Below are 27,763 nucleotides of genomic sequence, written 5' to 3' on the forward strand. Positions count from 1 at the left end.
CAGCGTGGGACCCTCATTTGTGGCCTGTGTCGCTTTCGCGGCCGGCGAGAACCTGCTTTACATATGCAAACAGTCCCGGAGCATTGACGAAAGCATCAAAAATATATGAAAAAAGTCCTTAAGCTTTTTTAAATCCGATATGTTTATTTGTCGATACCTCGTTTCTATTCAAGGGAGAGACCGTTGCGTGCATTATAGCGCTAGCAATATGGGTCCCCTTATGCCTACACACCCTATTCTTCATGCACCCTATTCACCAATCCGTTGTTCGTGGGTACTTACAGTCTTAGGATGCCGAACATGATACTTTCCATCTTGTCAAAGTCCGGATTATACAAGCCAACCGTGACTCCATTGTTGCGTGTGCAAATTGTGCCACCCGGGCTCCAAGCTGCAATAATTAATGTATTCCATCACTAAAGAGTACTCCACTGGAATGCACTATAAGTATCTCTTCACGACAAGTCAGCTACATTATGCAGACAGCTTCTCCTCAGAATCACAGCAGGGTTTCGTTTTCCTGCCTTAGCTTCTCAACGTTGTCCATCCAACGGTGCGCTGTTTCGGTTTTTGGATCATCGCATGACAAAATTCGGCAATGGATATTTCAACGTACGTACTCTTTTGAGGACATTAAAGGCAAATAATTGCTTTTAACGACCGTTGTCTCACACTCAGCTGTCTCGCTTTTGCCCAAAAGCCCTTCATTAAAGTTTTAATCAATTATTTTAGCTAACTAATCATATAGCAGTAACTGTACCTCGGTAAATTCCTTCTGAAATACAATTAATGTACATTAATGATTCCCACAATTGAAATTTTACTAAATTACATTACAATTACTGCGAAAAAGTAATGACGTCCCAAAGTCACTATCACTACTGCGAGTATAATCGTAACGATATTGAGGATGGTGGACATTCACTCTCAGACGACACCACGTTGTAACAACCAGACATATTTGTTCTGTGCGTCACATGGACTGTCACTCTCTCATTACAAAAAGCTCTTCTCACAGCGTAGAAGCAACTGACTTTCGAAGTGGCCGTCGGTTAGGCTGCCCCTGTTATGACTGAACGTGTCTTGTGGTGTCGCGCCCCACGGCTGGGGCCCAGAGAGGGCGCACATGTTGTCTGGACTAAGTTACGCGCCCAGAGAGAGCGCGCATGTTGGATGAGAGCCTTGACAAGGCGATGCTCGGCGGTCGGGAGAGGGACGGAGTGTGAGCGAACGACCGAGAAGGAAGATTGCCCCACCATGGCGTAAGTGAACGTCCTGTGGGACAATAAACGAAGTATTGATTGATTCGTGTCTGCGTCTCTCGGTGCGGTGTTCGGTAGGAGACTGGTTGGGTACTCTCTCGACTAATGCAGAGACAGCAACGCGGTGCTGTAGTCAGTGGACATGCCTTTGGTGCGTGGAAAGTCATCAAGGCGGGATAATACTTTTGATTTCGTGTTGTTTAGCCTCCAATGTCCAAGCTGGTTGGTGTCTTCCGTGTCACCCTCATCTCCCCTACAAGTCTGGAAGAACTAGTCATCGGGAAGCTCTGCTGAGTCTGGCTGCTCCTCATGGTCTCTTCTCTTGCCTAATAATTCTGCCTGCCTTCTGTCATACTCCTGCTCAACCGCTTTCCATTTGCTTTGTTGCAGATTCGCATCACAAAGCTCAGCTTGATTCGCATATGTGTCGCTGGCGCAATCAAAGTGCCCAAAGCCAAGTGCTAACAGGGAACACATGATCGATTCGTTTGCAAAAAATTAATGAGTAATGTCATTAAAATTATTGTGGTTTTTCCTCACCAACACGAAGAGCGTGCAGAATTTACTCTAATTCATGATAATTGACAGTGATGTTCAGGGTCTATCGCATCGGGAAAAATAGCCGAACATCACGCTTCCCGGGGCACTTGAGTATAACGCGCGAGGACTTTTTGAGCGCAATGGCTGTCACTCCGACGAAAGGAGGTTGGACACCCAGCCCACAGAGTGATAGTAGAAAAAGTGACAGCTCTTGAAATTGGGAAGGGAAGGTATGGTTCCAGCCGAGGCCGGACGCGATAAGCTATGGCTGTGTTACCTCTCTCTGCCGTGCCGGTGTGGGCTGGGTTTCCAACCTGCTTTCGTCGGGCTGACAATGATTGCGCTGAAAAATTCGTCGCGCGCTATCCTGTGCGAGCTGCGTTGACCATGATTTTCGGCTATTTTTTGCGGTACGATAGCTCCTCAATATCCCTGTTAATTATCATGAATTTGAGTAAATTCGGCACGCCCTTCACATTGGTGGGGTAAAAAGTGACCTTTACTTGCCAAATTTCCGAGTTCAGTTCGCAAAAAATTACATAATTAAGCTTGGGTTACATAACATGCACATTAGCAGGTAGCAAAAACCTAGTGAGAACAAATGTCTTTGACAGCATGATTCTAGGTGGCGTAGTGTTTTTATTAAAATTCAGTGGCACGTTTTCTGGGACACCCTGTATGCAGTTTTCTTTAGACGAGAACTACGCGCCTTTCGAGCGCAGCACCAAAGCGGCTTTCACATTATCTAGGTCGGATAGTGGTATCAGATTAGCGCCTACTCCAATCAGCTACATCGCTTCGCACGTGCACTCTCTGCAGGATTGCCTGTCCCTCTCTCGAAGTACGTTCGCTTCACAGGGTGTTTAATAGGATGGTTGTATTTAAATAAAGACTAGCTCCAATTCCGCTATCCCGCGTTTTCAAAAACGTCTAATTAGTGAGTAATTAATGAATTTTATGTAATTAGTTGTCCTGAATTTGCATACGCTGTCTTGCAGGATGTGTTTCTGGCAGTATAACCCACCTTCTGAAACGGCATCTATCTTGCTCTACTAGTTTCTATTAAATAAAAAATGCTGTAACGAATAAAAAAAACACGCTGTACAGATATGTCGCTCCTAATGAAAACCAACTTGTATAAAGACGTGTCGCATAAGCAGTTACCCCTAGACAAAGTTCCTGTGTTTGAAGTTGTTCTGCGGCGATCGCTTGAATAGCGAATCTCGATGTCCTCTAGCGAAGGAGGGTGAGCAGGATTTTCTCTGCAGTGCAGTCAAGCCTAGCCAGATTCAGAGCGACATCGCTATGACTTTCTGAGGCGCGTCATTTTTGCAACCCAAGCAGCACGACAATATTGGTCCAATATTGGCCCCATATGGACTGCCAATACCGGTCCAATATGAGCTGCCAATATTGGAACAACATGGGTAGTGCAACCAGGCTCCATATTGGACCAATATGGGCAGCCCATATTGGCAACCCCATATTGTGCCAATATTGCCAATATTCCTGTGATAACGCCAACGGGGAGTCCGTATAATAATAAAGCACTATCCGCTTTAATGTCCACCTCGTCTCTCTCTTTGTTTTTAGATTGCAATATTCTATGATCCTGAAATTTCCAACCCGCTCCGAGAGTACAAAGAAGCGAAACACTTTCGTGACGGTGACGGACATAGCAGGAGCGACTCACACTGCTTGCAGCAACTTGAAAGCATCTATATTTACAGAAGAGCCACCCCTTCCTATGAAACAGTGTTTTACTCGACCTGCCGCAATTCCGTTCATTACAGGAACCAGCGACATTTTAGCCCGCATGAAACGTCCGATCAGACTGTCGCGTATGCGCATTAGTTGTGGGATACGTGATTTCCTTCAAACGACCCGCTCGCTCTCAGTCGGCTCGACCGATTGGCATTAGCATCGCGAAGCAAGATGGCGGCTGCTTCCAGAACGTGGAAAGTTTATTTGTCGAGTTCTAGTGAACGTTACAATGAGACTGCAAAGTATTTTGACTGTTTGGAACATTTTGTATCATCTGCGAGAAGTTGCTGTATGTAATCATGTACTGAATTGGGCATTTCACACGCTTCAACGTCCAATGTTGCTGTGCTGCTTGGGCATTTGGCAACACGGGTACGTACCATTTTTTCTATTTTCGGTCAATATAGAGTCTACACGGGCAATATGGGGCCCGTTTCGCGAAGATGGGGGAAATCTTGGCGAAACGGTCCCCATGTTGGACCCGTATCGCCAATGATCAGCCAATATAGGCCCAATATTGTGTGCTGCTTGGGAACGCTCTGTGACGCTATTTGTGAGTTTGTAACGTATCTGTCAAAGTGCTGCAGAAAAGGGCGAGCACCGCCCATTTTCAACACTCAGAAGCCAATACAAATCTATAACACAAATACATACAAATACAAATACATCTAAATGCACCACACGCATTGAGTGTGTTGTGCACTAGTTCTTTGAAAGTGCTGAGGACGAAGGTACTTTTCTCGCCAGTCATTTTCTACATAGTGATTTTTCTAGATTTCTACATAGTGGCGGAGCAAGGCTTCCCCGCCTCCTTTTCTTTTCTTGCTGCGTGCGCCAAATTAGAATACAAACACGCGATAACGTACCATTGTAATACTTTCCGTTGAAACGGGCTGCCCTGGACATTGTCCTGAAAGAGGAATTAGCAGCGTAAAGAAGATCGGATAAACATTCGGTCATTTCCTACTCTCTCTGGGACAGATTCCCTCCCCAGCTTCCACCGCAGGGAGATCGTCGACGTCCCTACCACTCACCACCCCACACACCCATGACAGGGGCGCGAAGCTGTAGTAGAAATCTATTGTAGCAGAAAACTCACGTGACCTCCGGAGCTCGACCAATCACTGAGGACTAGCCACCCTATTTTTTTTTTCTTTTTTGATGATGTCGCGAATGACGTAAATGACGTGTCATCCGTTTCTCTTACTACTTTCCTCCTCTCTGCTCTGCTTCCCGTCCTCTTTTGTTGTTCCTTTTTTTCTTCCATGCACTGTTTGTTTGTTCGCGTTTGTCGGAATGCAGTGGGAGTTACAGGAATACGACTGAGCCTTGGTTGTTTTTGTCACATGAAGTATTTTATTGTGCGACATACGGTCATGCAAGCAAGACGTACACAGGATGACATTAATATTGCTCCAGAATTTGCTTGAAGAAGCCTGATGATGTCGAACTGCCTCTGGCAAGGACTGCTACTGGGAACTAGAGCTCAGTGGCTGCAAGATGAAAACAATTGGTATCAGATATACGGTTATGCACGTGAAAGTTGCAATGTAAATAGAAAGAATAAAGGTGCTATTGAACGCGAAAAATAAGAACGGTGGTAGGGTTGTGAGAAGCTCGCAGTCATGGGGTGTGATGAGCGACCTTAGTACGAAAAATACCTTTTATTGCGCTACTTCACAATTACATATTCAGACCGATTAGCCTGACAATCTTGGCTTTGGCGCTACGTACAGAACAGCTACTAAGTCAACGCGTCTGACGAAACTTGTCGAGCGAAATCACCAAGAATCAGACTTACAGTAGCGTCATACCTTTATACAGTACGACGTGAACGGGTATTTAATCATAACATTTAGATGATATTGTTTCACGAAAAGAAATATAGGCTACCATCGTACCTGCAAAGCTACGCTGTCTGTCTCGGTCACCGCGTATTCCGGTAACTGTTAAGCAACTTATTCACAATACACGATGTGAATGCGGTGTTGTAAGGCAACAAGCAACGACAAATGACTTACCTCTCGGCAGTCGTTGACCAGGTATCGGGTACGAGGCGTTCGGACGCTCGAATAGTTTCTACACCAAGAAGCAGAACACAAATGTTGCGCAGGCATCTTCCCTGGCAGCTGTGACTGTTCGAGGACGCTCACATGATGCAGCTTGCGTTTTTAAACACGAAAAATCAGAACTCATATTCCAACACAACCGCTACACAACACGAGCCGTCCGAAACGGACGCCGGCGACTCCGTGGACGCCGGTTCCAACCGGCACAGCCGCCGCGCTGTCGCCTGTTCGAGCGCTCGCGAACAAATTTGAAAACAGCCAATCACCGCTCAGAAAACGAATTCATCCTCATGGGAACCAATCAGTAATCACTAGCCACCGGATGTCTCCATGACGTTCAATTTGTGACGTTTTCTGACGTCCGATGACGTGAAACGCATGAAGCGCCTCACTTTATCCCGCAAAGGAACTGGCGAGTTTCGGGCCCTTGCCCATGACATGGCCGTAAAGAAAATTAGCAGCCATTTCAGCGAAAGAAATAAAGAAATGTAGCTCGGTGACGCTCGAATATGGATCTACTGCTCTTTCTTTCTTTCTTTTTTCTATGAAAATGCAGAAGAATGGAAGGATATTCTACGTACACAAATACACAGCACGAGTATCATCCCGAGTGACGTCATTGTCGGCCTGATTTATAGGAAGCACGTACAATACACCTTATTGTGTGTCACATTTTAGAACAAAACACCGAACAACAACAAGACCTCGACAAGACAGGCACTGCAGACGCTGTCGGTGTTTCGCGTTTTGTCGACGGGAATGACATATTGACTAGACAGCGCCACCAACATCATAGCAAGACACATGTTGTGGTCGTGTGACATACTTTCTCGACAACACATCAACAAAACACGTTGCAACATGTGTTTTTGCTGTTTTGGCAGCTGACCAAATTTCTGCCGGCGAACGCTGCGGTGGTGCGAATTTGCGAATTTCTGCCAACTTGGATGTGCGCTGTAACGACGTCAACACGTTTTCTATGTGAGTGAATGCAAAACTACTTCGTTCCGTTATTTGCTAGTTCGTTGCAAGTGGACACACGACGGCGAATCACAGTTTACCAGAGAAGAAGAAGATCATATGAAACATTGGATTGCCCATATACCACAGGTCAGATTGGAAAGACAAGGCATTCTGCAGCTATGCGGAAAAACCTTTATGTTCCGGTTAGGCGTCACTTGAATTAGCATTTTTGCTCCAGTGGCGCACTGTACCGCACCAGGTGTAATATTTGTTCACGTGCGCGGTGACAATACACATATCTGTGCTGTCACAACAGCGTTTATAATGTTATGCCGTTGGGTTCCGATACTTTCGCTCCGCAAGGTTTTTGTGGACTCACAAAATTAATAGGAGGACGATGTAAAGTACGGCTATGTTAGTTTTTGCTTTAGAATACCATTTTATTCCAAAGAACTGCGGATGTTTGCCGTTCGAGATTGTCTTCTGAAGCCCAATAATAAGCCGCATGTAAAACGTGTGTGTGTGTTTCAGGTGTTATGTGAAAAGTATATAATTTATTAACGCAGACCCAATCAACTAGTGACATTGTTGTTATTTTGACGTTTGTGTGATACCCAGGTAACACGTGGTGGGCTAGTATGCGTCTATAATTGGCTAACCAGAGACTTTAAGGATACCGATAAATTTAGACGTCTAGTCTATTGGCGGCGAGCGCGACCTAAAGGGGGCGCTATAAAAGTCACATGATCCGCCGGTAGTGTGGAAACAACGGGATGCGTGTCTGCGGTAGTGACCGCGTTTGGTCGTGTTTATACGGTATTGCGCTGTTTTTAATTGCAAATCGTCATCAGCTGCACTTGGAATGAACTTCCAGAACTAGCCGAAACATGAAAAGTTTACAATATTGTGATTATCTTGATAATCAAGCAGCGAAACGGAAAGCAAGCGCCAGAAAAATTCGTGCACTATGAGGCATGTTCGGAGCATTTCGCCGAAACGTACTTCGGAATGAAATAAAAGGGTAAGGTACTACTTGGTGGACAGAAAACTGCAACAATATGGTGCTCTTGGTTTCCCGTCAAGATCCGAAACGTTGTTTTCAGGCACGAAATATTGTGCCGTCAAGAAATCTAGCCACGAATGCTCGACAAGCCTCCATCAAAAAGCCGGCCTGAGAAAATCGTCATTGTGCTGCACTGTCAGATATGTTTTTGGGCGATTTCGTTTATTGTGCTATCGATCTTCGTAGTGCTTTGCCGTTGTCGCAGGATACAGATTAGGTCTCACACCTGAAGAAAACTTGTATCACATCAGTCGCATATCTCCAGCTAGTTATGTAGGAATAAAGGTGTTACATTGCTGTATGGTTTCTACTGTAGAGTAGTTCATGGACTTGGACATCACACTGTTCAATATAATAATAATAATATTAATGAAACACACCAGCGGCATGGCCGAGTGGGCTAAGGCGTCCGCTCGTTGGTGGTAACCAAGGTCGTGCTGAAGACTGGGAGGTGGTGGGTTCGAATCCTACCGCCGGCTGTGCTGTCTGAGGTTTTCCCTGGGTTTTCCGAAGACTTTCCAGACGAATGTCGGCACAGTTCCCCCTGAAGTCGGCCCAGGACGCATACTAACCCCCCTGTCCCCCACTCCTTCCTGCTATCCTCTCTCCGTCTGTCCACATCTGTACGTCGCTCATAGCCACAGTTGCTTCGCGGCGCTAACACCCAATCAAAAAAAAAAAAATATTAATGAAACAAACAAACACGAATACATTCAAGTTCCTGCTGGCGTCCGGAACGAAACTACTACGCACACACAAGATAGCAACACATATGATCACTGATGACAGCGTTCAATGTATGCAATATGCAGCTCCTTGAGGACTGTCACTGTAGTGCTAAAGGGGGCGATCAAGCTTGCACCTCACACAATTGCAGACCTGTCGTTATTTGGTTAAATGAAAAAGGATGAAAACTTTTAACACCTATTATTACCATTTGAAAGTTTATCTGTATTGAATAACTCTGTACTAGCTGCTAATGTCCACGATCCTCAAATGTATTGTTACACGTCGCACTCATTCTATGACGCCCCGCTTCTTATCTTTCAATTCAGTTCAAATTTTACGGTTCCCATAAGCAACCGGATTGGTCTGAGTAATTCTGCACTACACCAAATAATTGTAATCAAACATAATACACTGACGGTAACCAAGCACGACAAACAAATAATTGTGACACGGCGCTCAAGGCCGATAAGAAGGCTGTTTTTACACACAAAAATATCCGCATCTGTAAGCTGGTGTGGGCATCGATAGGGAAACTGGAAGGCAAAGCCCATCCGTAACAGCACTTCATGACACGCGCATCTTTCTAGCGCGCATAAATTTAAACAGGAACATACTCATTACGAATTTAATGTTCATTTGACTCTGTCTAGCCACGCTTCAGGACAGGCAACATTCATGCGGCTGTCCCTCCGCTGAACACCATTATCAAACTCAACTAAACGTGCGTTGGCAAGCTGGCGAACAGCGTTGCATCCACACTACGCAGTTCGCTCCGCCGCCGCGGGAGGGGCGCCACCGTTCGCGCTCGTCCCCAATAAGCTGTCGATAACGGTATACATTATTTAGACTACTAAGACGGGGTGGTCTACGGGACATGGCACAGATATTTCGCAGTACAGGTCTACCGTTAGACGTCTAAAAACATGTCACATGTTGGCCACATTTAGACTTGCATCACAATTTTTTCCAACCATTTTCACAGGAGCTATCATACCGCGTTGCCGCGTTGCGAAAAATCATCAAAATTGTTTGCTTTTGCTGCTGTCATGACAGATGAACTACAATCCGTGTGTCTTGCAACCGTGAGGTTCATCTTGATTAAATTCAATTTTTATTTGCATCGACCCCAACAACAACATAATCTTAATGAAGTTAAAGATCGTTACAAGCGGCCGAAAGAAAATATGACTGCGCAAGAGTGCTCCAAAGAGACGAAAACTCAGGAGCGAAGAAGCCCTCGGCGCGCCAGTTTGGAAACGACCTCGGCAGAGGACAGCGCAGCGCAACGGTCAGTGTTCTAACCATAGAGATAATATAGGAAGACTCTAACGGACTTGGCGCGCCGTCAATGGGATTTTATCCCCGATTGTGACACCCGGGCACGGCCATCAGCTGGTCATGGACAGTGTTAATCGAGGAATTTCTGACCTCTAACAACAGCTGAACTTCTCAGTTTGTTGACAGCCCTGTGCAGTCACGTGGGAAACGGGCCGATAGAGGGAACCGAGGGAACGCCGTCCCATGAAGGAAGCCAGGCCAGCCGTGTAATTGCGTTGAGTATGTATGAACCCTTTGTATGCGTTCAGAATTGATCGGTATCACAAGTATCGGTAAACGTTGCCATATCAAACGTTAATCATATTTTATCTGTGAGGTTGCCTGCGACACCACCAACGCTTTGCTTTCCACCGACACGGATGAACATGTGCTATGGCGCTATGCTAGGGCATGGTGCTCTAGCGTGCTGAACTGGCGTTTATATGCTTTGCGAGTGAAATCAATACATCGTTACCCATCGTAGCGTATGTAGGCAATTCCTGGCAACAGTAATCCAAAGATGCACACACTGAACCGTCATCTTAATGCTGGTCTGCGAACCAACGGGAACCGGAATTAGCTAAGGCGAAACCACCAGCCGTCCCTGGCTCTGGTCTGTCGAGACACACAGGCGAGTGATATAGTGGTTAAATATTCACTGCTTATTTGTTTAACAAATACATATGAGGTGTGCACATAGTACGCCGAATGTAGATAGCAAGTGATGAATTTAAGAAAACGAGCACGTTAAGTTTGGCGGAATGAAGCAGCCAAAGGAAGACGGAAGGTAACGCCTTCCATGACCAACAGATGGCCTTTCGGTTCCGCTCTCTTGAGCGCGAGTCCGACTCCCTGGTTCAAGCTTGTTTGCTCGCGTTCTGTTGATTGCTGGTGCTCACTTACGCTACAGAAGTGTTCCGAAGTTTAGCAAGGATATTTCTTGCCCAGCGTCGCGCGTATTTTTTCTTCCTATCTTTGAGTCAACGAGGCAGTTCCGTCATGCTGTTTAACTCAAGAACGATGGCGTCAAGCATAACAACGAGCGCTGGTGTAGCGGGGAGGCAACGTCCCTTTGTTCTCTGCACTTCATGTTTCAGGGGTAAGATTTGTTTCTTTCTAGCCCTTCGCTTTCAGATTTGTGCCTGCTTGTGTGCACAATCGCATGCGGTAGAGCGGCGGTGCACAGCAGCTGAATAACGTTTTCCTTTTCTCTGCAGAATTGCGTATGAGTGATGAACACAAGTGTGCTGTGGGACGCCCCTAAATATGTGTTAATACTATTCAGCCGTTTGGTGACGTTCAATGCTGTCTATTCAGTGTGGTTGTGAGGACCAATATGGGGATGTGAGACTGACCCATATGTGTGTTAAGATTGAAGCGTTTGGATATACGTTGTTGGCGCGTGTACCTCTTCATTTCGTGTCTTTATTATTTTTATAGGTGCTTGCAGAAACATGAAACACAACGCTTGTCCTGGTAGCCCTTTGTTGTCAATTCAACTCAGATGGAGCTATGATCACATTTTAGGTAAACAAAAACCGTTACCTTTGCATATCTGAACACATTTGTGACACAGACATTTGGGAGCGGTACGAGCCGTTCACATGAGTGCACCGAGACCGCTAACCCGGTTCGGATCGCTTTAAGCGGTCCCATGTAAGCGGTGTGAGATAGGAGTCATTCAACCCGTTTACATGGGACCGCTTAAAGCGAACCAAACGGGGTTGGGGGCAAATCAGTAGCCAAAACACTGCTATGCGAGAAACAGCCTTTTCGAGCGTTCAAATTTAGCGGCCGGAAATGCGGTTGCGTGAACGTCGCTTCCTTCTACCAGGTCCTCATCGCTATCCTCTTCTTATCATACACTCGTGCTTGGAGCGACTTCTGGACGAACTCATGTAAACGATATCGTTTCGGCTTCAAACTCAGGGCGCTCCTACTCGGTAGGCTTCTAGCGCGCCCATGTAAATGGGGCCATTGTTGGCATGTTTTTGTTGTTCTATCGAAGTTCAGAAGCCCCCTCGAAAAGTTTGCTGGTGAAAGGCATCCTTGACATTTGTAATTTCACCAGCAGTGAATGTGCACTACTATACAGTGTGTGCCAGGAAAAGTGTCATGGGGTCAACGGCGTTTGTTCTTACTAGGTTTTTGCCACCTCCGCATGTGAATGTGGTGTAACGTAACGTAGTTATGTAAATTTTTGCGAACTGGAGTAAGAAATTTGCGTACTAAACGTCACTATTTTACCCCGTCAATGTGAAGAGCGTGTCTAATGTACTTAAATTAATGATAACTGACAGGGATATTCAGGAGCTATCCCATCGGAAAAGAATAGCCGAACATCGTGCTCTACGGAGGTCGCACGCGACGGAGGAGAGCGCGCGACGAATTTTTCAGCGAAATCATTGTCAGTCCGATGAAAGTTGGTTGGGAACCCAGCCCACCCCGGCATCGCAGAAAGAGATAACACAAGCATGGCTTGTCGTGTCGCTGGGATAATGATTTCCCTCTGCCAATTTCAGGAACTGTTCCTTTTTCTACTATGACTTTCTGGGCTGGGTTTGGAACCTCCTTTTGTCGGACAGTGAGCGATTGCGCTCGAGATGTCATCATATGTTATGGTCCGGTGCTCCGAAAAGCATGATGTTGGGCTATTTTCTCCGATGGGATCGCTCGTGGATATCACTGTCAAATATCGTGAATTTGAGTAAATTCGGCACGCTCTTCATATTGATCGGGTGAAAAAGTGATGTTTATATGGCAAATTTCCCAGTTCAGTTCGCAAATATTTACATAATTAATCTTACGATACATGACATTCACATCAGGAGGAGGCAAAAACCTAGCAAGAAGTAATGCCGTTCACTGCATAATTCTAGTTGGCGTAGTTCTTTTTTTTATTATTATTATTATTCAATGATACGTTTGCTTGGACGCCATGTATGCTTACACTCTTCTGATGCTACTAGTGCATCAAAAGCCGTGGATCTGCTCGAGCAACACGCAGCAAATGTGTGTGCGTGTGTGTGTGTTTATTGTCTTCACTCTGATACCTCCTCCTTCTTCAAATATTACCATGTAGTCTTCGTGGTGGGCACCTGCAGCTTCATTTCTTTCCATATCATCATTCTCCGTAACTGCGAAGACGTGACTTGAACGTGCGACGCTGTGAAGTGAATGAAGTCATCTTCACCAGGATGACTACATTCATATAATCCCTTCACACTCTAACAAAGTGGCCTTTCGCACTGGCCGTAAAAGCTGGTACACACCTTTCCTTCCCCCAGTGCTGCTGATCCACAATTCGCATGAACCTTTAGCATGTCATACAGAACCATTTAAATACCCTGCAAAGGATGAGGACGGTGCCCGGAATAATAACAGTCTCTGTTTGAAATATCGGCGGCTCTCGTCCTGGGACAATTCCCTTCATCCATTTGCGCCAAAATTCGTCGAACAAGGTTTGTCGAAGCTGCATCTTGTGAAGGAGCGAGGAGCATGTACCATTTCCCACTGTGCCTGTGTGTGAAGAGTCCGGTAAAACAATTAAGCGTTTTCGGACACGAAAGTTGGAAAACGCTTAACAGTTCTACGAGACTCATCGCGGGTATATTCAGGGTTCGTCGTAAACAGGGAAGGCGATGCGTTTGTCCCGTGCCTTTTAACCCAGAATCAGAATAGGCCATACGCAGAATAGGCCATAATATACCATGCACGCACTATATAATTAGTGCTCCTTTAATATTATGCCACTGTAGCTCATGAAAAGTAATGTTGAAGAGTTCTTTTTTTTTCTACTTTTCTAGCGGTGCAAGCACCACAGTATACGTTCCAGATTCAGTGCTATTAAACGACCGTGACAAATGATCTGAAGTTATAAACGTTTCGTGTACAGTGCCAGACAAAAGTTACGGAACACGTCCCTGCGCATGCGGTGGGTGTTGGTTGTAATGGTGATGAAAGGGCTCACCGTTGTCGGCCTTACAGAGGTGGGCAACGTCATGACAGACGCCCTGGAGAATGTACGTCCTGGGACGACTTCTAAGGGAACTGTGTGGACATATGTCTGAACGTGTCTGAGGAAAACCCAGGAAAAATCCCAGACAGCACAGCTGGCACCGGGATTCGGACCCGGGTGTCTCCCGGCGCTCGCCTTCCTCGGATGGCATGCTGGCAGCGAATTATATCGTACAGACTTTTAAACACGTGGCCTAGGCACACATCTGTAAGTCTGTTCAGTCCCATTCACTGCTAGCTTGTCATTCTGAGGAAGGAGTGCGCAGTAGCGTGTTCAATAAACTTTTGTCCAGCAAAGTACTTGTAGTACGTGTCACAAATGTGTTGGAAATATACGACTCATTGTCGACATACCTTGAAAACCTCCTATGGTATTTGTTGTGCGTTTGATGTGCAGTTCCCGCGAGTTATAAAAGATCGCAAAGCGTTTTGTACACTCTACAGGGTCATACATATTGAAACAAGAGTTAACGGAACGCCGGGTTGTTGCATTTCTCTATTGGTACAACACACTATGGTATAGCAACCGGGAGCAGACATACACACCAAGTGGTATATAAAATAGCCTGTCATCCGTTCCTTATTGAAACTCTGATGAAGGCATTGGCCAGCACCGTGCTCTGAAAAACTTTTCTCCCAAGCTGGAAGTGTCCTGTCAATCGACACATGGATACATCTTACCCGCTGAAGTAGAGAACAATATCAGCATTTTTCATGGTGTTATCTCTCCCTCCTGTTCTGTCCTGTTGACTCACATACGAGAACAGGGATCCTGCAGTGACAGATAAGGGGGGGTATCCGTTAGGGTCTAAAACGATGGCGTTATCCTGCAATAGAAGAGGCAAAAGAATAAATAATGTGCTTCTTTAAATGGGAAATTTAGAGGCACACAACTTTCTTTCTGTTTTTGGTCAGTGTGAAATGTTAGGCCTTCGAAAAAAAAAACGTTTTCGCACAATTAGTAAAACCGTAATGTATTGCGATGCCTACCAGAGTCTCCCGAACCTCCCGCGCGCTAAACACCATCTTTCGCCCTCACTCAATACACGCGATGAGTGCAGAGACGCGCGTCACTATATGACGTGTGTGGTAAGGCTGGTTCTGAGTACGACGCAGCGGGGCGTAACGACGCGGGGCGCACAGCCACGCATCGCGTGCCGCCGCCGCTGAGTTCATAGTTCGACGACACTCGGCGAAGCGCAGCGCGACTACGTCAGCCACAGTCGAGGGAGAAGAGCAATGGTCTACATCTGGCCGTTGCCAGCGAGCTGTGCACGGCGTGGGCTCCAGTAAGTCGTAAGTACTGACCACGTTTATCCGGAAACACACATCTTACCAAAACACGATTAAAATAGCAATTAGAGCTAATTGAGACCCCCCCATCAGCACCCGCCAGGGAGTCACCAGACTAATTGGGGAGCATCTAACTCGTGTCCGTACCAGTTGTGTGTTTCCAGATAATCGTGGTCATAAAAAAGAAAAAAAACAGACAGACAAACTATTTATACGAAAATCAATGACGCCGTGGTGAATAAACCGCTCTGTAACGTCTGAGTGATCAACTCCTGCCATGTTGCTTGTTGTTGGCTGGTAGTTTCGGAGATCGACGACAGGTGGCCACCTAGTTGCAAGACAACTCAACAGAGGGCACCACTTTCATAGCTCTATGTGAGAAAGACAGAGAACAACAAAATACTAGCGGTTGGTAAGATTGCAATACTGCTCAACAAGTCTAAGCATGCTAGAGCATGGGAAAAAGGCCTAACCGCTACTGGTAAACATGGGACAGCATGGAGAAGACACTACACATCGGGGAAAAAGCGTAAGGCGATCGGCTAGGCCTAACCACAGTGTCACCTCACAACACTACGCGGCTAATAGGAGACGACAGCCACAAAATGCTAGGCGCACAACGTGTTGCAATCTCACCTGATGCTAGTATTTTGTTGTTCTCTGTTTTGTTGTCTTTCTCGCATAGAGCGATGATGGTGGCGTCATCTGGTGCGATTCCTCGCTACTAGATGGGCACCTGTGATCGATCTCTGCAACTACCGGCAGTCAACAAGCAACATGGCGGCCGCTGGTCACTCGGGTGTTCCGGAGCGGTTTCTTTGCCACGGCGTCGTTGATTTTCGTATATATTTTTTCTCTCCACTCCAGCACGGTTATATTCACACCAGGGGAAAAGAGGAAGTTCTGAGGAAAACGTGCAGTGTGTATGATGGAAGGTGTGCGGACAGAATTAAGGCATGGGCGATTGGGTTCTGGAATGGAAGAAGTACTCCTGGCTGTTCGTCGGCATTCGTGGGTTCCTAGTTCTGACTGCTGGTCTGCCCCACCAGGTTCTGGCTGCAAGTCTGTCCCACCGGGTTCTTGCCTCTGGATTGCTTGGTTGCTGGCATTCTTCTGTCCTCCCCGAGGGTTACCCATGATCACAGTAAAGTTTCTGCTTACAGTCGTGTTTGACTCTGTCTCATGCTAGCTTCTATCCGAACTACCGTGAGGGATCTGGCGTCCACTTCCACGGTGAGCACTGTGAACTGACCCGCTGTCATTTAGGTTCAGGTTCGGGTAGACTCACAGGCTGCCGCATCACACACTCTATTTCTATCTATTTTTTTCTTTTTTATCACCATGATTATCCGGAAACACACAACTGGTCCGAACACGAGTTAGATGCTCCGCAATTAGTGTGGTGACTCCCTGGAGGGTGCTGATTACTGTGGGGATCTCAATTAGCTCTAATTGCTATTGTAATCGTGTTTTTGCCTGATGTGTGTTTCCGGCTAATCCTGGTGGAACATTGACGTCTTGCCGAAACGCACTGTAAGTGCCGACCCAAGATCGTGTCACTTCCCTACGTAGGGCTGACGAGTCTTAAGTAGCACGAAACAGCTGTACTCGGCTGGGAGTGCACGATCAAATTGTAAACATATGCTCGCTGTGCAGCCATAGAGCATTAGCTGTGTTTCATTTGTATATGTACTTGCTGGCTTGCACTACGGCCTCCACAGGTGTCGCTATCACCGTGGAACATTGACGTCTCGCCGAGACGTACTGTAAGTGCCGACCCGAGATCGTGTCACTTCCCTACACCGGGCTGACGAGTCCTAAGTAGGACGAAACAGCTGTACTTGGCTGGGACTGCACGATCAAATTATAAACATATGCTCAACGTGCAGCCATAGAGCATTAGCTATGTTTCATTTGTAGATGTACTTGCTGGCTTGCACTGCGGCCTCCACAGATGTCGCTATCACCGTGGAATATTTATCGCGAGGGTACGACAATGGTGATAAAACAGTGCGCCCGAACCGCGCCCCACGCGAGCCGCGTGCGGGTCCGTGCTCGTGGTTGGGACGCGCGCGATCTGTTACCCCGAGTGAGCGCACTGTTTTATCACTTAAACAACAACAGAGCTGACCATTGTAGTACCCTCCCAATAAATATTTTATTCCGGCGACAGCACAATGTATTCAGAAAAGGCTTGGGGTGTGTAAGGTCAGCCCAAGGCGTGTTGATGGGAGCACACTGCTCAGTTGGGTACGCAAGCTTGCAGCCAGCCACGCTGGAATGATTATTTTATTTTATTTTATTTTATTTTGAGTCATTAGCGGCTCACCTATTTACTGAAGACCTATGAACACATGTTAAGTGGTTTGGTTTAAAAATGATGAGAGCTACAGTGTGTAGCGAATGATGGTCACATTTACCTGTTCTGCTCTACAGTATTCTTGCAAAATATATGGGTGCAAGAAAATAAAGGGGAAACAAAGTGAATTCACTCCTGTATAATGATCGGGGCGCAGAAGCAGTCCACCATTTTCTTCGTGAATGTATAGCGAACATGCATTCCTTTCTTTTTTTTTTGGTTCGCGCCGGCCGAGTGACGATATTCTATTACATCCAGAATGAAGACCTATTGTTTTGCGTTCGCATACATGTGCGTGCCTTCTTTTGACGATGGTAGGATAATTATTGACCAGAGGAATAATATGGATTTATGTTGTTGTGAAAATAGACTTTGAGTTTGTGAGTGTGAAAACGTGATTGTGTGTCTGTGTGTGTGTGCACGCGTGCACGCTTTTCTGAACCAGGGACTCCACTTGATAAGTAAGTGTCATGGGTTTGCCTTTTCGTGTGACACGAGTGATGCATTTATGTACTATTGCGTGAAATAGTGGTTTAAAAAATAATTGTTATCGCGTTTGCATTGTAATCTGTTGGATTGGACGAACGATTTTAATGGAGTTACCACGCGACTCTGGTGAAGTCCTTGTTTTGGGCGGGATATTTAGGAGTTCTGCACGCGGATCCTGTTGCGATGCATTTGATATGCCCTCCTGAAGCGGTGTGCTTTGTTCTTACCGTGTGGTTCACTCCAATTCTATCAGTAGAAGTGAATAGGAGTGTTTTGTTTGTTCATTAGTATGTGTCTGTCATGCTCGTAGCTGTGTTCAAGCCTAGTTTTCTTGGTAAGAATGCTGAGTTTACCATATTAAGCTGTCCGAGAAAAAGTGACTTTCCTTTCTCGCTTACGGGATGTGTACCCTTGTTCTGTGCTTTATTTACGCTGGGATAACGCAACTGTGCATGTAGCATTATGCAGTAATTATGTGATAGCAGAAATGGGTATCTTTGTCTCACTTTATTAGCGTGTGTCTGGTTATTTCATTTTTTTCTCTTGCGAACAAAAGTGCATGTAGTAATTTTTCGCTGCTGTTTTCTTATTTTCTCTACTTTTACGCAGAAGAAAGCCTCCTGGGAAAAGCTGAATAGTGTTCTATCAGTGGAAGTGGGGTTGTTTGTTTGATTTTGTTGGGTGTTCGATATCTTGATGAAGTAAGCAGTGCTTAATTTTGCAGTCATGGGTTTTTGAGCAGAAATGCTGGTATCTGAGCACGAAGTAGAGATTCCTATACTTCTCTGCTCCCTAAGAAAATTTGTGCGTCGTTTTCCAAGCAGACCGCGTTTAGTTTACGCGAAATAGTATGCTCTAGGATTTTCTGTCACAGGCTTAGGCCTTTTTCCCGATGTGCAGTATTTTGTATGCGATGTCGCATGTCTGGACTTGTTCAGTAGTGTCTTTCTTGCTGCAATTTTTACCCTTCGCTAATATCTTGATGCTGTCATGTTGTGCTAGCCACGTAGCGATAAGCGGTGATTCTCCGATTATTCCTGAGCAGTTCCACTTAGGCTTTTTCCCTGCTCACTTAAGGAAATTTGTGTATCCCTGTCCTGTGCTTTCTTTACGCAAGAGCAGTCCGACTGTGTATGTGGCATTATGCAATAATTTTCTGAGAGCAGAAATGGGTGTCTTTGTCACGGTTAACTAGTGTGCGCTACGGTGTTTCTTGTAGTTACAGCTATTGGAGCACAAATGCGTGTAATTTTTCGCAGTTCTTTTCTCCTTTCACTGCTTTTACTCAGAATGTAGATGAGGGGAAACAGTCAGCATCCAGGTAGAGCAGAAGAATGCCGCTCGGCAGGGGAGAGTTCATAAGAATTGAATTTGTTTTTTTAGTTATATGGGGGTTGTTGAGTGTCATTATTCACTTTGCTTGATATGTTGATGGAGTAAGCTGTATGCATTTACAGGTATTTGTGCAGAAATGCTGGTATCTGAGTGTGGAGTAGAAATTCCTATAAAGCACGTCTCCTTGTACATTCCTGAGCTGATATCTGTGTGTGCCTGCATTTTTCTTGATTTGTGACGTCATCATGGCATGTCTGAACTTGTTCAGCAGTGTTGCAATTTTACCCACCGCTAGTATCTTGTTGTCGTCTTGTGTTAGCCGCGTAGCGATGTGCGGTGACTCTGCTATTATTAATCGGGTCCTAAGCCCTTTCCCTGCTCACTTAAGGGAATTTCTGTATCCTTGTCGAGCGCTTTCTTTACGCGATGGCGATGCGGCTGTGTGTGTGGCATTATGCAGGAATTATCTGGTGGAAGAAATGGGTGTCTTTTTCTCAGTTTATTAGCGTGCGCTATGTAAGAATGAATATCATTAAGATTTGGACAAAGGAAATAATATTGCGATTCAATAAATAATAGGAGTCTTTGTCTTTGGCGCTGCCTTCTTCAGACAGGATGTGATGACGTCGCGCAGTGTTTCAGGTGTCTGTAGCAATGCATTGACCGTTACTGGGAAAAAGTAGTAATAGAAAAAATTGAGGATGGTGTGCATTGTCCTGAAGGGATTTACGTTGAGCACTGTTCTTCAAATAAGATGAATGTGTGTGCTTAGAAATAGTTTGATGTTGGTTTTCTGTTTTGTTCAAGTGTTTCTCGTCGCGTTTTTCCTCCTTGTTGTCTGACAAACATGCGCTGACATTCCCTGACCTGTTCTGTCATGCTTTCCTTCGACATGTAGTTTTTTGTTTGTTTTTTTGCTAGGAACATGCTCGTCTTGTCTGTGCTGCCTTGAATTGGAGTAGAGCTGTTCTTAATAATTTTGCTATTTGTTTAGTTCAGAGAGTAGCCGCAAGGGGAACAGGTGTGTGGCTTTATTCAGGAGGTACAAAGCGTCATTATTGAGTTTTCTGCCTGGCTCTCGGATGGGATGGACATGTTCCGATTAGCTCGTTGTATGTAGCCATTGATGGTGTTAGGACATTTTGTTCTTTTGCGAGTCTCATTTAGTGAGACTTTGGGAAGGAAATCCTTAATTCCTATAATCACCTCTCATGTTTTCTGTTTCCTATGCAATCGTTATAGTAGAATAAAAGAAATAATCTTGGGATAGTGATTCAATAAATAACAGGTCCCCTGTCTAGAGCGCCCGTCTAGAGCGCGTACGCGTCCTTGGCCACGCAGCTGCATGATGACGTAATACCGCGACACTATTGTTTGAGGTGGACCTTGTCCAGAGGAGCATTAGTGGAAAAACAGTGTAGCCCTGAGATAATAGGCCGACGTCACGACCAATGAGCAAGGCCTGCAGGGGACGCAAGGATTCACTTCTCTCTTGGACATTGGCGGGTGTGGACGCCTTAATTCTGTTCCCAGCAATTGTGTTGGCCGTTAGTGGAAAAGCGTAGCCTCGGTGGGATTCAGTTTACCTCTGACGGAATACGGATGTATGGTTCATCACTGGTGAATGGTGTGTGCTTCCGTGGATGGATGTCCAATGAGGACTTTATGAATAAGTGGAGTGTGTGTGTGTTTGCCACTTTGTTTAAGTGTTTTTCTGTGTTTGCTTTCCTTTGTTGTCTAGCAGTCGTTCAATTTTTGCTCTCGTGACAGGCCTCCTGACGTGCCCAGGCCTGCATGCTTTCCTTTGTTGATGCTCTGTATTTTTTTTCTTTTTTAACAAGAAACATTCTTGTTGATCATTCTTGTCTTGACGATGACGATAGTGCTTCCACACCCTTGATCTGGACGTGAGTAGCGCTGCCACGATTCTTAATACTTTTGCGATTAAATTAGTTCATAAATTAACCGCAAGGGGGATAGACGTGTGACTTTATTCAGGAGGAAGAAAGCATCATTATTCAGTTCTCTGCCTGACTCTTAGATGGAACAGACACATGGTTCTGCACTTTTTGTTAACCATGCTCTGTTGTTGATCTTTTGTGTACCTAGTGCACGTTATTAGCCACTGATGGTGTTAGCATATTTTGTTCTTTTGCGAGTCTCATTTACCAGTCATTGGGATAAGAATGCTTGCTATGATCAGTTTTCATGCATGGTGCTCTTCTGCAATAGTTTCCTATGCAATCGTTATAGAAGAATAAAGGAAATAATCTTGGGATAGTGATTCAATAAATAATGGGTCCCCTGTCTAGAGCGTACGCGTCCTTGAGCCACGCAGGTGCAAGATGACGGCATGCCATGGCTTCATTGCAGATTGACCTTGTCCAGTTGTGTCGACCCTGTGAAAAAAAAGCGGTGTAGCCTTGGGACAGTGGAATGACGTCACGACCAATGAGCAACGCAAGAAGAGGGCGCAAGGATTCACGTCTCTCTTAGCCTCTGGCAGGTGGCGCTAGGAGCGCGCAGAGGGCGCTACGAGCGTGCACGCATGCGTAGCATCCGTAGAGTGTCGCCAATGTCAGTGGGCCGCTGGCTCTCGTACGGAGAAGATGTGCGGTCGGTCGCTACGTCGTCCCCGCGCCGGGACAGTTTGTGCTTGGGTGCCGACCGAACCTGTCGCCGCGGGGGGAAAAGGTGGGTGATTTGCCGATGATTAAGCGTTGTTTTACCGCGCTCGTGTTAAGCCTTTTCTCGCATGTTCGCCGTAACGAATATATTCCCCGTAGGCACATGTTTAGATTTGTTTAGCAGTGACCAAATGTTTTGTTCGTGTTGTCGCATGTTTAACGTTGTGTGACTAGTATTTTTGTGGTTCTTGTCTCGTGGTAGCCCTTGAATTCTGTAGGTGATAACGGTATGGTTAGGCCTAGTTGATTGCCTGAAGCCTTTTGCGAGTTTCATGCCCGTGCATGTCGGGCGCTGGTTGCTGTTGTCCAGGCACCCCCGCCATTTTCTATCTTCTTCTGCCTTGGGAATGAGAGTAGAGCTAGCGTGATTCTTAATAATATTTCTATGAAATTAGTTGAGAACGTAACCGCTAGGGGGGGGGCTGCTGATGCGTAACTTTATAGAAGAGAAAAAGGCATTATGAGTCAGTTCTGTGCCTGGCTGTCGATGGAGCAGTCACATCGTTCTGCGCCCCCCATGACTCCTGTTGTGGTGAGGTGATTTGTTGTGTAACTAATTCTTCCGCACGTGATAACTTTGTTCCCCCTTTTTATGATTTTCATGCCCGTGCACGTCGGGCGCTGGCTGCTATTGTCCGGGCATCCCCGCCATTTTCTATCTTCTTCTGCCTTGGGAACGAGAGTAGCGCTGGCGTGATTCTTAATAATTTTGTCATGAAATTAGTTGATCACGCACCTGCTAGGGGGGTGCAGATGCGCGACTTTATAGAGGAGAAAAAAGCATTGTGATTCAGTTCTCTGCCTGGCTGTCGGACGGAGCAGTCGCATCGTTCGGCGCTCTCTGTGACTGCTGTTGTGGTGGGCTGTTTTGCTTCTGTGCCTGATTCATTTTGTTGATTGCTATTGATGGTTAGCATAGTTACTCTTGTTTTCACAGCCTCTGTATTACGAGTGTTTTTCTTCTTGCATGTCCAGAGCTGTCCTAACTTGCCCAGACATGCCACGGTGACGTCACAGCTGGCATCACAGGATGTCCAGAACTTGTGGTCACAGCTAGAGATGCTTTGCAACCTGCCTCTGTGCTCTGTCGCCCAGCGATGGTCAGTGGCCATTCCGGACTACTTTCTTCATGATGGCGTCGTTAATCTTCAACTAAACTCCTCTTCTCCACTCTATTTCGATCTTTTTATTTTATTTTCTACCTATTTTTTATCAGCTCAAGTAGCCGGCAACTCACACAGTGGTCTGGACACGAGTTAGATGCTCCCCAATTAGTGTGATGACTCACTGGAGGGTGCTGATTAATGTGGGGGGTCCCAGTTAGCTCTAATTGCTAATTAATGGCGCCCAGGCCTCTGTGTGAGTTTCCGGATACTTGAGCTGACTATTACTACTGATAAGGGCAGTTCCATTAGCGTCACAGCATGTGTTTTTGTTTTCTTCCCTATCTTCGACGCATGATGCTTCGTCACCTCCTCACATTGGGAATGAGGGAGAGACGCATCGCCGAAGATGCGCAATGAACAAAATGAAGAAAAAAACATGGTGTTCCTTCACGAATTGTTTTTGCGGACGACCTACCGAACGGATTTTTGTTCTCAAAACGGCTACGATATCAGGTCACCAAAAGAAATACATGTTCTCATTGTGACAACTTCGCAGTTTTTATAATTAAAAAGTTAACGATTTTTAGGTAATTAGTCACTCGACGGCTGAGCAACATATGGCCAAGAACATCTGCCGGCCCAGAGATGATAGAAGTGAAAACAGCATGTCTATAGCCCTTATAGTTTTTTAATGAAAAACGTGTATCGCCTAAAAAGACACCCCGTAGAAGATATAGCACAAAGGAAACAATAATGCTGTTGGCGGTTTTAATTGTAAAAGAGAGCAGAGCGCATCGGCCTACGGTCCATAGCAGAAACGAAGAGATGACCTGGAAATATTGGAGCTGCACGAAAACTGCACTTGCCGCGTGACAAGGAGCAGGGGAACGCAAGAGGCTAGCATCGCTCGCAGCAACATCCATACACCATACAGAAAGCACATGAAGAGAAAGAGCACAGGTCTGCTAGAGACCACAACAGAATCAAAATTACTATAGAGGGTACCCAAGAAAAAAAATAGACGAGACTCCCAGAAAGCAGGCAAGAGCCACGATGGAAATGGGGAAACGAGGGGAGCATGCTCAAACTGGCCGCAAATCTTGGAGAGATACTGAAGATGAAGGAGGGAAAGAGCTACTCTACCTTTGCACAAGTGGCGAAGAACACAGCAGTGGACACTGTGGAGAAAAAAAAGAACAGGGAGCGCAAAGGGAGAGAAAATGGCTCAAACAGAAGCCATAGTGTGACCAAGAATTACTCGACGCAGCTGGCTAATAACTAGCCGTTCACGCGGCTTTCGTGACGAGGTGGCGACGACTGTGCTTTAGAGCTTTCCAATCTTGTGCAGGATTTCCACAACGTCATTAAATACCGTTCGGACCCTGTTTGCCTGAAGCCTTCGTCGCTGCCTTGGAGTTCCAAGAATGGGTGAAACACGACAAGTCATGCCTGAAGCCGGTGAAGGTTCTTCGTGAGTGTGAAACGGCTTGACACTTCCTATGTTTGCGTGCGCACATTCTTCGTCACGAACTCCACAGAAAAATTTGATACCGTCCTGAAAGTGATTTTCATCGAGTAGCGCAGAGGACACGCCGGGCTCTCACTGGCTTCACAGCTAAAGACGTCACATCGCCGGACGCCCACTGGTCTCTGCCGGTGCTACCAAACTTCTTAAGTCTTCCACACCTCCAGGAAGGAGAAGATCGCGTTCCCTCCAAGTCCTTCGAGCCCATTTTTGTGCTGTTGTGGACCTTTGGAAGTTTGCTACCTCTGCCGGAGCATACACCCATGGCGCATCTCGAAATCGCAAATCCGCCCCGTCATTCGTCATCCCGCCCGAAGGCGTAGTGAAAGGAAGTCACCTTACGCATGAAACATCATCCACAGCTGCGGTTACTCTATGCCATAATTTTCTTTCTGCAGCTCATCGTTGATTTTACCCCAGGGCAATGGGTCGTGTTCACTGACTACATCTGCGCTGCAAGCAATTGAAAATTTTGGCATCCGAGGCCCATCCGCACTGTTGCTGATGGATGTGTTAATGGGTTGCAACCTCGTCGACGAGGCAGGGCACAGGCCGTTCTCCAATGTGTCCCAGCCAATTGCGGTGGCGAAAGGATTGAATAGTGCGAGAGTGACGCAGAAGCAGGTCTCTTGTCTCGGAGACGGACGTTAACTTTCTCCCACCAGCCATGCGAGGCAGGGTTGATCCAACGCTCTCTTTCCATATGCCTCGTCACATCTCTAGTCAAGATGCCGCATCAGTTCATCGAATGCGCCTTGATGTAGCTTTTACAGCGAGGTGCCATTACCGTTCAGACAAATTGACTCTCCCCAATGCAGTCACTGCGGTGCTCTAGAAGATTTAGTGTATATTCTTCTCTATTACCCACACTACCAACCTTACCGAACCGTACGCTCCGGATCCCTTAACGACCTGGACTCTCGCACCCTCTCCCACTCTCAAAATTGGTTGGTTCCTGGCCACATCCAGTCCAGGAATGCTCTGCACTCAAAGGTCTTTTCACCTTTCTGGATGCTGTAGGACTTCGATCCTTATTGTGAATGGATTCCTTATTATATTCCCCGTATCACCACCAGCAGTGGGGTAGAGTATCGCCCCTGGCGATGAAACTCCCCATTCATCATCTCGCAATACAGTTGTTGTTGGTGGTGTTGTATTTCTTGTATTACTGCATTTTGTTTTACTGCTGTAACAGTGCATATTTTGGTAATTTTCGCACACGGCATTCATTATTTCTATCATGCGTCGGTCATCTGCAGTGTTTTATGTACCTCATTTTTATGAACCTTTTGTGTAGTCGTGGCCCTAACTGCGTTATGTAATGCCTCCGGGACCTTAACGTATTAACAATAAATAGTAATAAGTTGACTGTGAAACGGTGACACACATTGGAGTATCCGTCTCGTACACACATTTTTCCGGATGCGATAGTCACTTAAATCTAGGATTGCAACGGACGGACTTCATTCCTTTTGCTTTACTGTCAAGGTAACGAGATCTTTCGTTCCGCGTGAAGATTTGTCCACTTTTGTGCTCCTTTAGCCCTCATGACCATAGCAATAAGAAAGAAGACATGAGCGTCATGTTCCCTATAGCTAGGACGAGCAGTTCTCTGGAGGTTCCGAACGGGACATCAGCACAGGAGAGAGCACATTCTTGTCGTGTAGGAGAGGCTGGTAATATTGAGAAGCAGAGCGGTCTGCTTTGTTCTACAAGCGCTATAAACACAATAATGCAAGCGTACCCATGCACCCATATCCACGCAGAAGCACGAATGGGTGGGTGGATAGCAACAACGGGCGCAGTAATAGATTCGATTTCGAGGAGGCAATCATCTCCGTGGCATATGTTTGAAAAGTATCACGGGTGTGAAGAGGAACCATTGTTTCTTCCTGCCAACTCCGACACTATTCGCATTATGCGGAACATCGTTCCTACGTTGTGGCAAAACGGACTGGAGGGTAGGACCGACTATCTAAAAGGGACATTTGTCACTCTACCTACATATTGCGGGACTAGTGGGCAAGGAGAAGATGTGAGTGGATACGAACCGAAACTTCTTTCATCCCGATCAATACCAGTTCAATCTGCGTTCCGGTGACGTTGAATGGTAATCTCGCATTTATCTGGAGGAGGAAAACAGTTACGTTAAATGGGATAATAAATTGGAAAACTTTATTTCGAAGACGAAGACAGAAACTGCAATACTAATAAAACTGAAGCGCACTTGAAGATTCATCGAGCCACACAAGGTAGAGATCCACAATATGTTCCAGCACACAATCTGAATGAAGATGCAGTGCTGACTTCTATTTCACAGCTTGAATTAGTAGGATGACTCATTGATTCATTGGCAAAATAAAATCTAATAGTTACAAAGTACATGATTTAAGAAAATGAAATTTTGGACAGCGTCTATAGAGCTCTGTTTGGTATTCAGGGAAGGTCATTATACAGGGTGTTCAAAATTAAGCATTCACGAGCGCTTTATAAATAGGCGAACAAAAGAAAACTGGTGCTATTTTTTTCTGTTCCTTGAGTAAGAAACAGGTGCTACATAATTAGCAGCACCTGTTTCTTACACAAGTAGCGTAAAGTTATCATCCGGTTTCCTGTCATCGCAGTGTTTCCGTAGCGCTCGTGAAGGCTCAATTTTGGACACCCTGTATATACTACTGTAGAGGCATGGAGCCGCAGGGGCATTGTGAAGCAGCATTCTCAGCGTTATTTTTCTATATGAACCGATTTCAGAACTATGTACCTGTACACATGTACCCTTACCGCATTGAAGAGAAGTTTGGTGTACACTCCTATGCCAGTCGTACTTCTCCTCCTGACGCTCGTGTCATACAATACGTATGTCCCAAACTGTATTTTTTTCGGCAACCCAGCGGCGCCACTCCCTGTTGGAGAAATGGGTCGGAATTTCTCGAAAAAAATCATTCAACATCACAACACGTCCGACCTTTCCCACAGCCCAGAACGTCACATACCGCAGCTGGTTACATCATAATGCATCATTCAACGTCAGGAGCACAGCTCATCACATCATAAACCATCATTCAACATGTGGGAGCTTATCAGCCACGTGCACTTGAGTGAGCAACCGGCCTGACAGGTGCCAAACACGCATCGCTGGGCGGCCTCACTCATGAGGACCCTCATGAAGACGCCTCACCCTCACCTCACGACGATGAGGTGAGGGTGAGTGAGGCCAGACCACGCTGAAAGTTCCTCATGAGGAC

The 27,763-nt window shown here is 46.0% G+C and overlaps 1 protein-coding gene across 1 annotated transcript in view; it reads right to left on the bottom strand.

The window, feature by feature from the left end:
• The window catches only part of LOC135370680 (uncharacterized), a 56,640-nt gene that overhangs the window by 14,230 nt on the left and 14,647 nt on the right, over window positions 1-27,763 (bottom strand). The window contains exons 2-6 of the mRNA XM_064604471.1: window positions 27,300-27,421; window positions 26,570-26,644; window positions 14,406-14,551; window positions 4,433-4,476; window positions 283-391 (exon numbers count right to left, since the gene is read on the bottom strand). Of these exons, the coding sequence (XP_064460541.1) occupies window positions 283-391; window positions 4,433-4,476; window positions 14,406-14,551; window positions 26,570-26,644; window positions 27,300-27,421 (496 nt within the window). The remainder of the gene's footprint in view (window positions 1-282; window positions 392-4,432; window positions 4,477-14,405; window positions 14,552-26,569; window positions 26,645-27,299; window positions 27,422-27,763) is intronic.

This window comes from Ornithodoros turicata, chromosome 10 (assembly GCF_037126465.1).
Source record: "Ornithodoros turicata isolate Travis chromosome 10, ASM3712646v1, whole genome shotgun sequence".
Taxonomy (NCBI): domain Eukaryota; kingdom Metazoa; phylum Arthropoda; class Arachnida; order Ixodida; family Argasidae; genus Ornithodoros; species Ornithodoros turicata.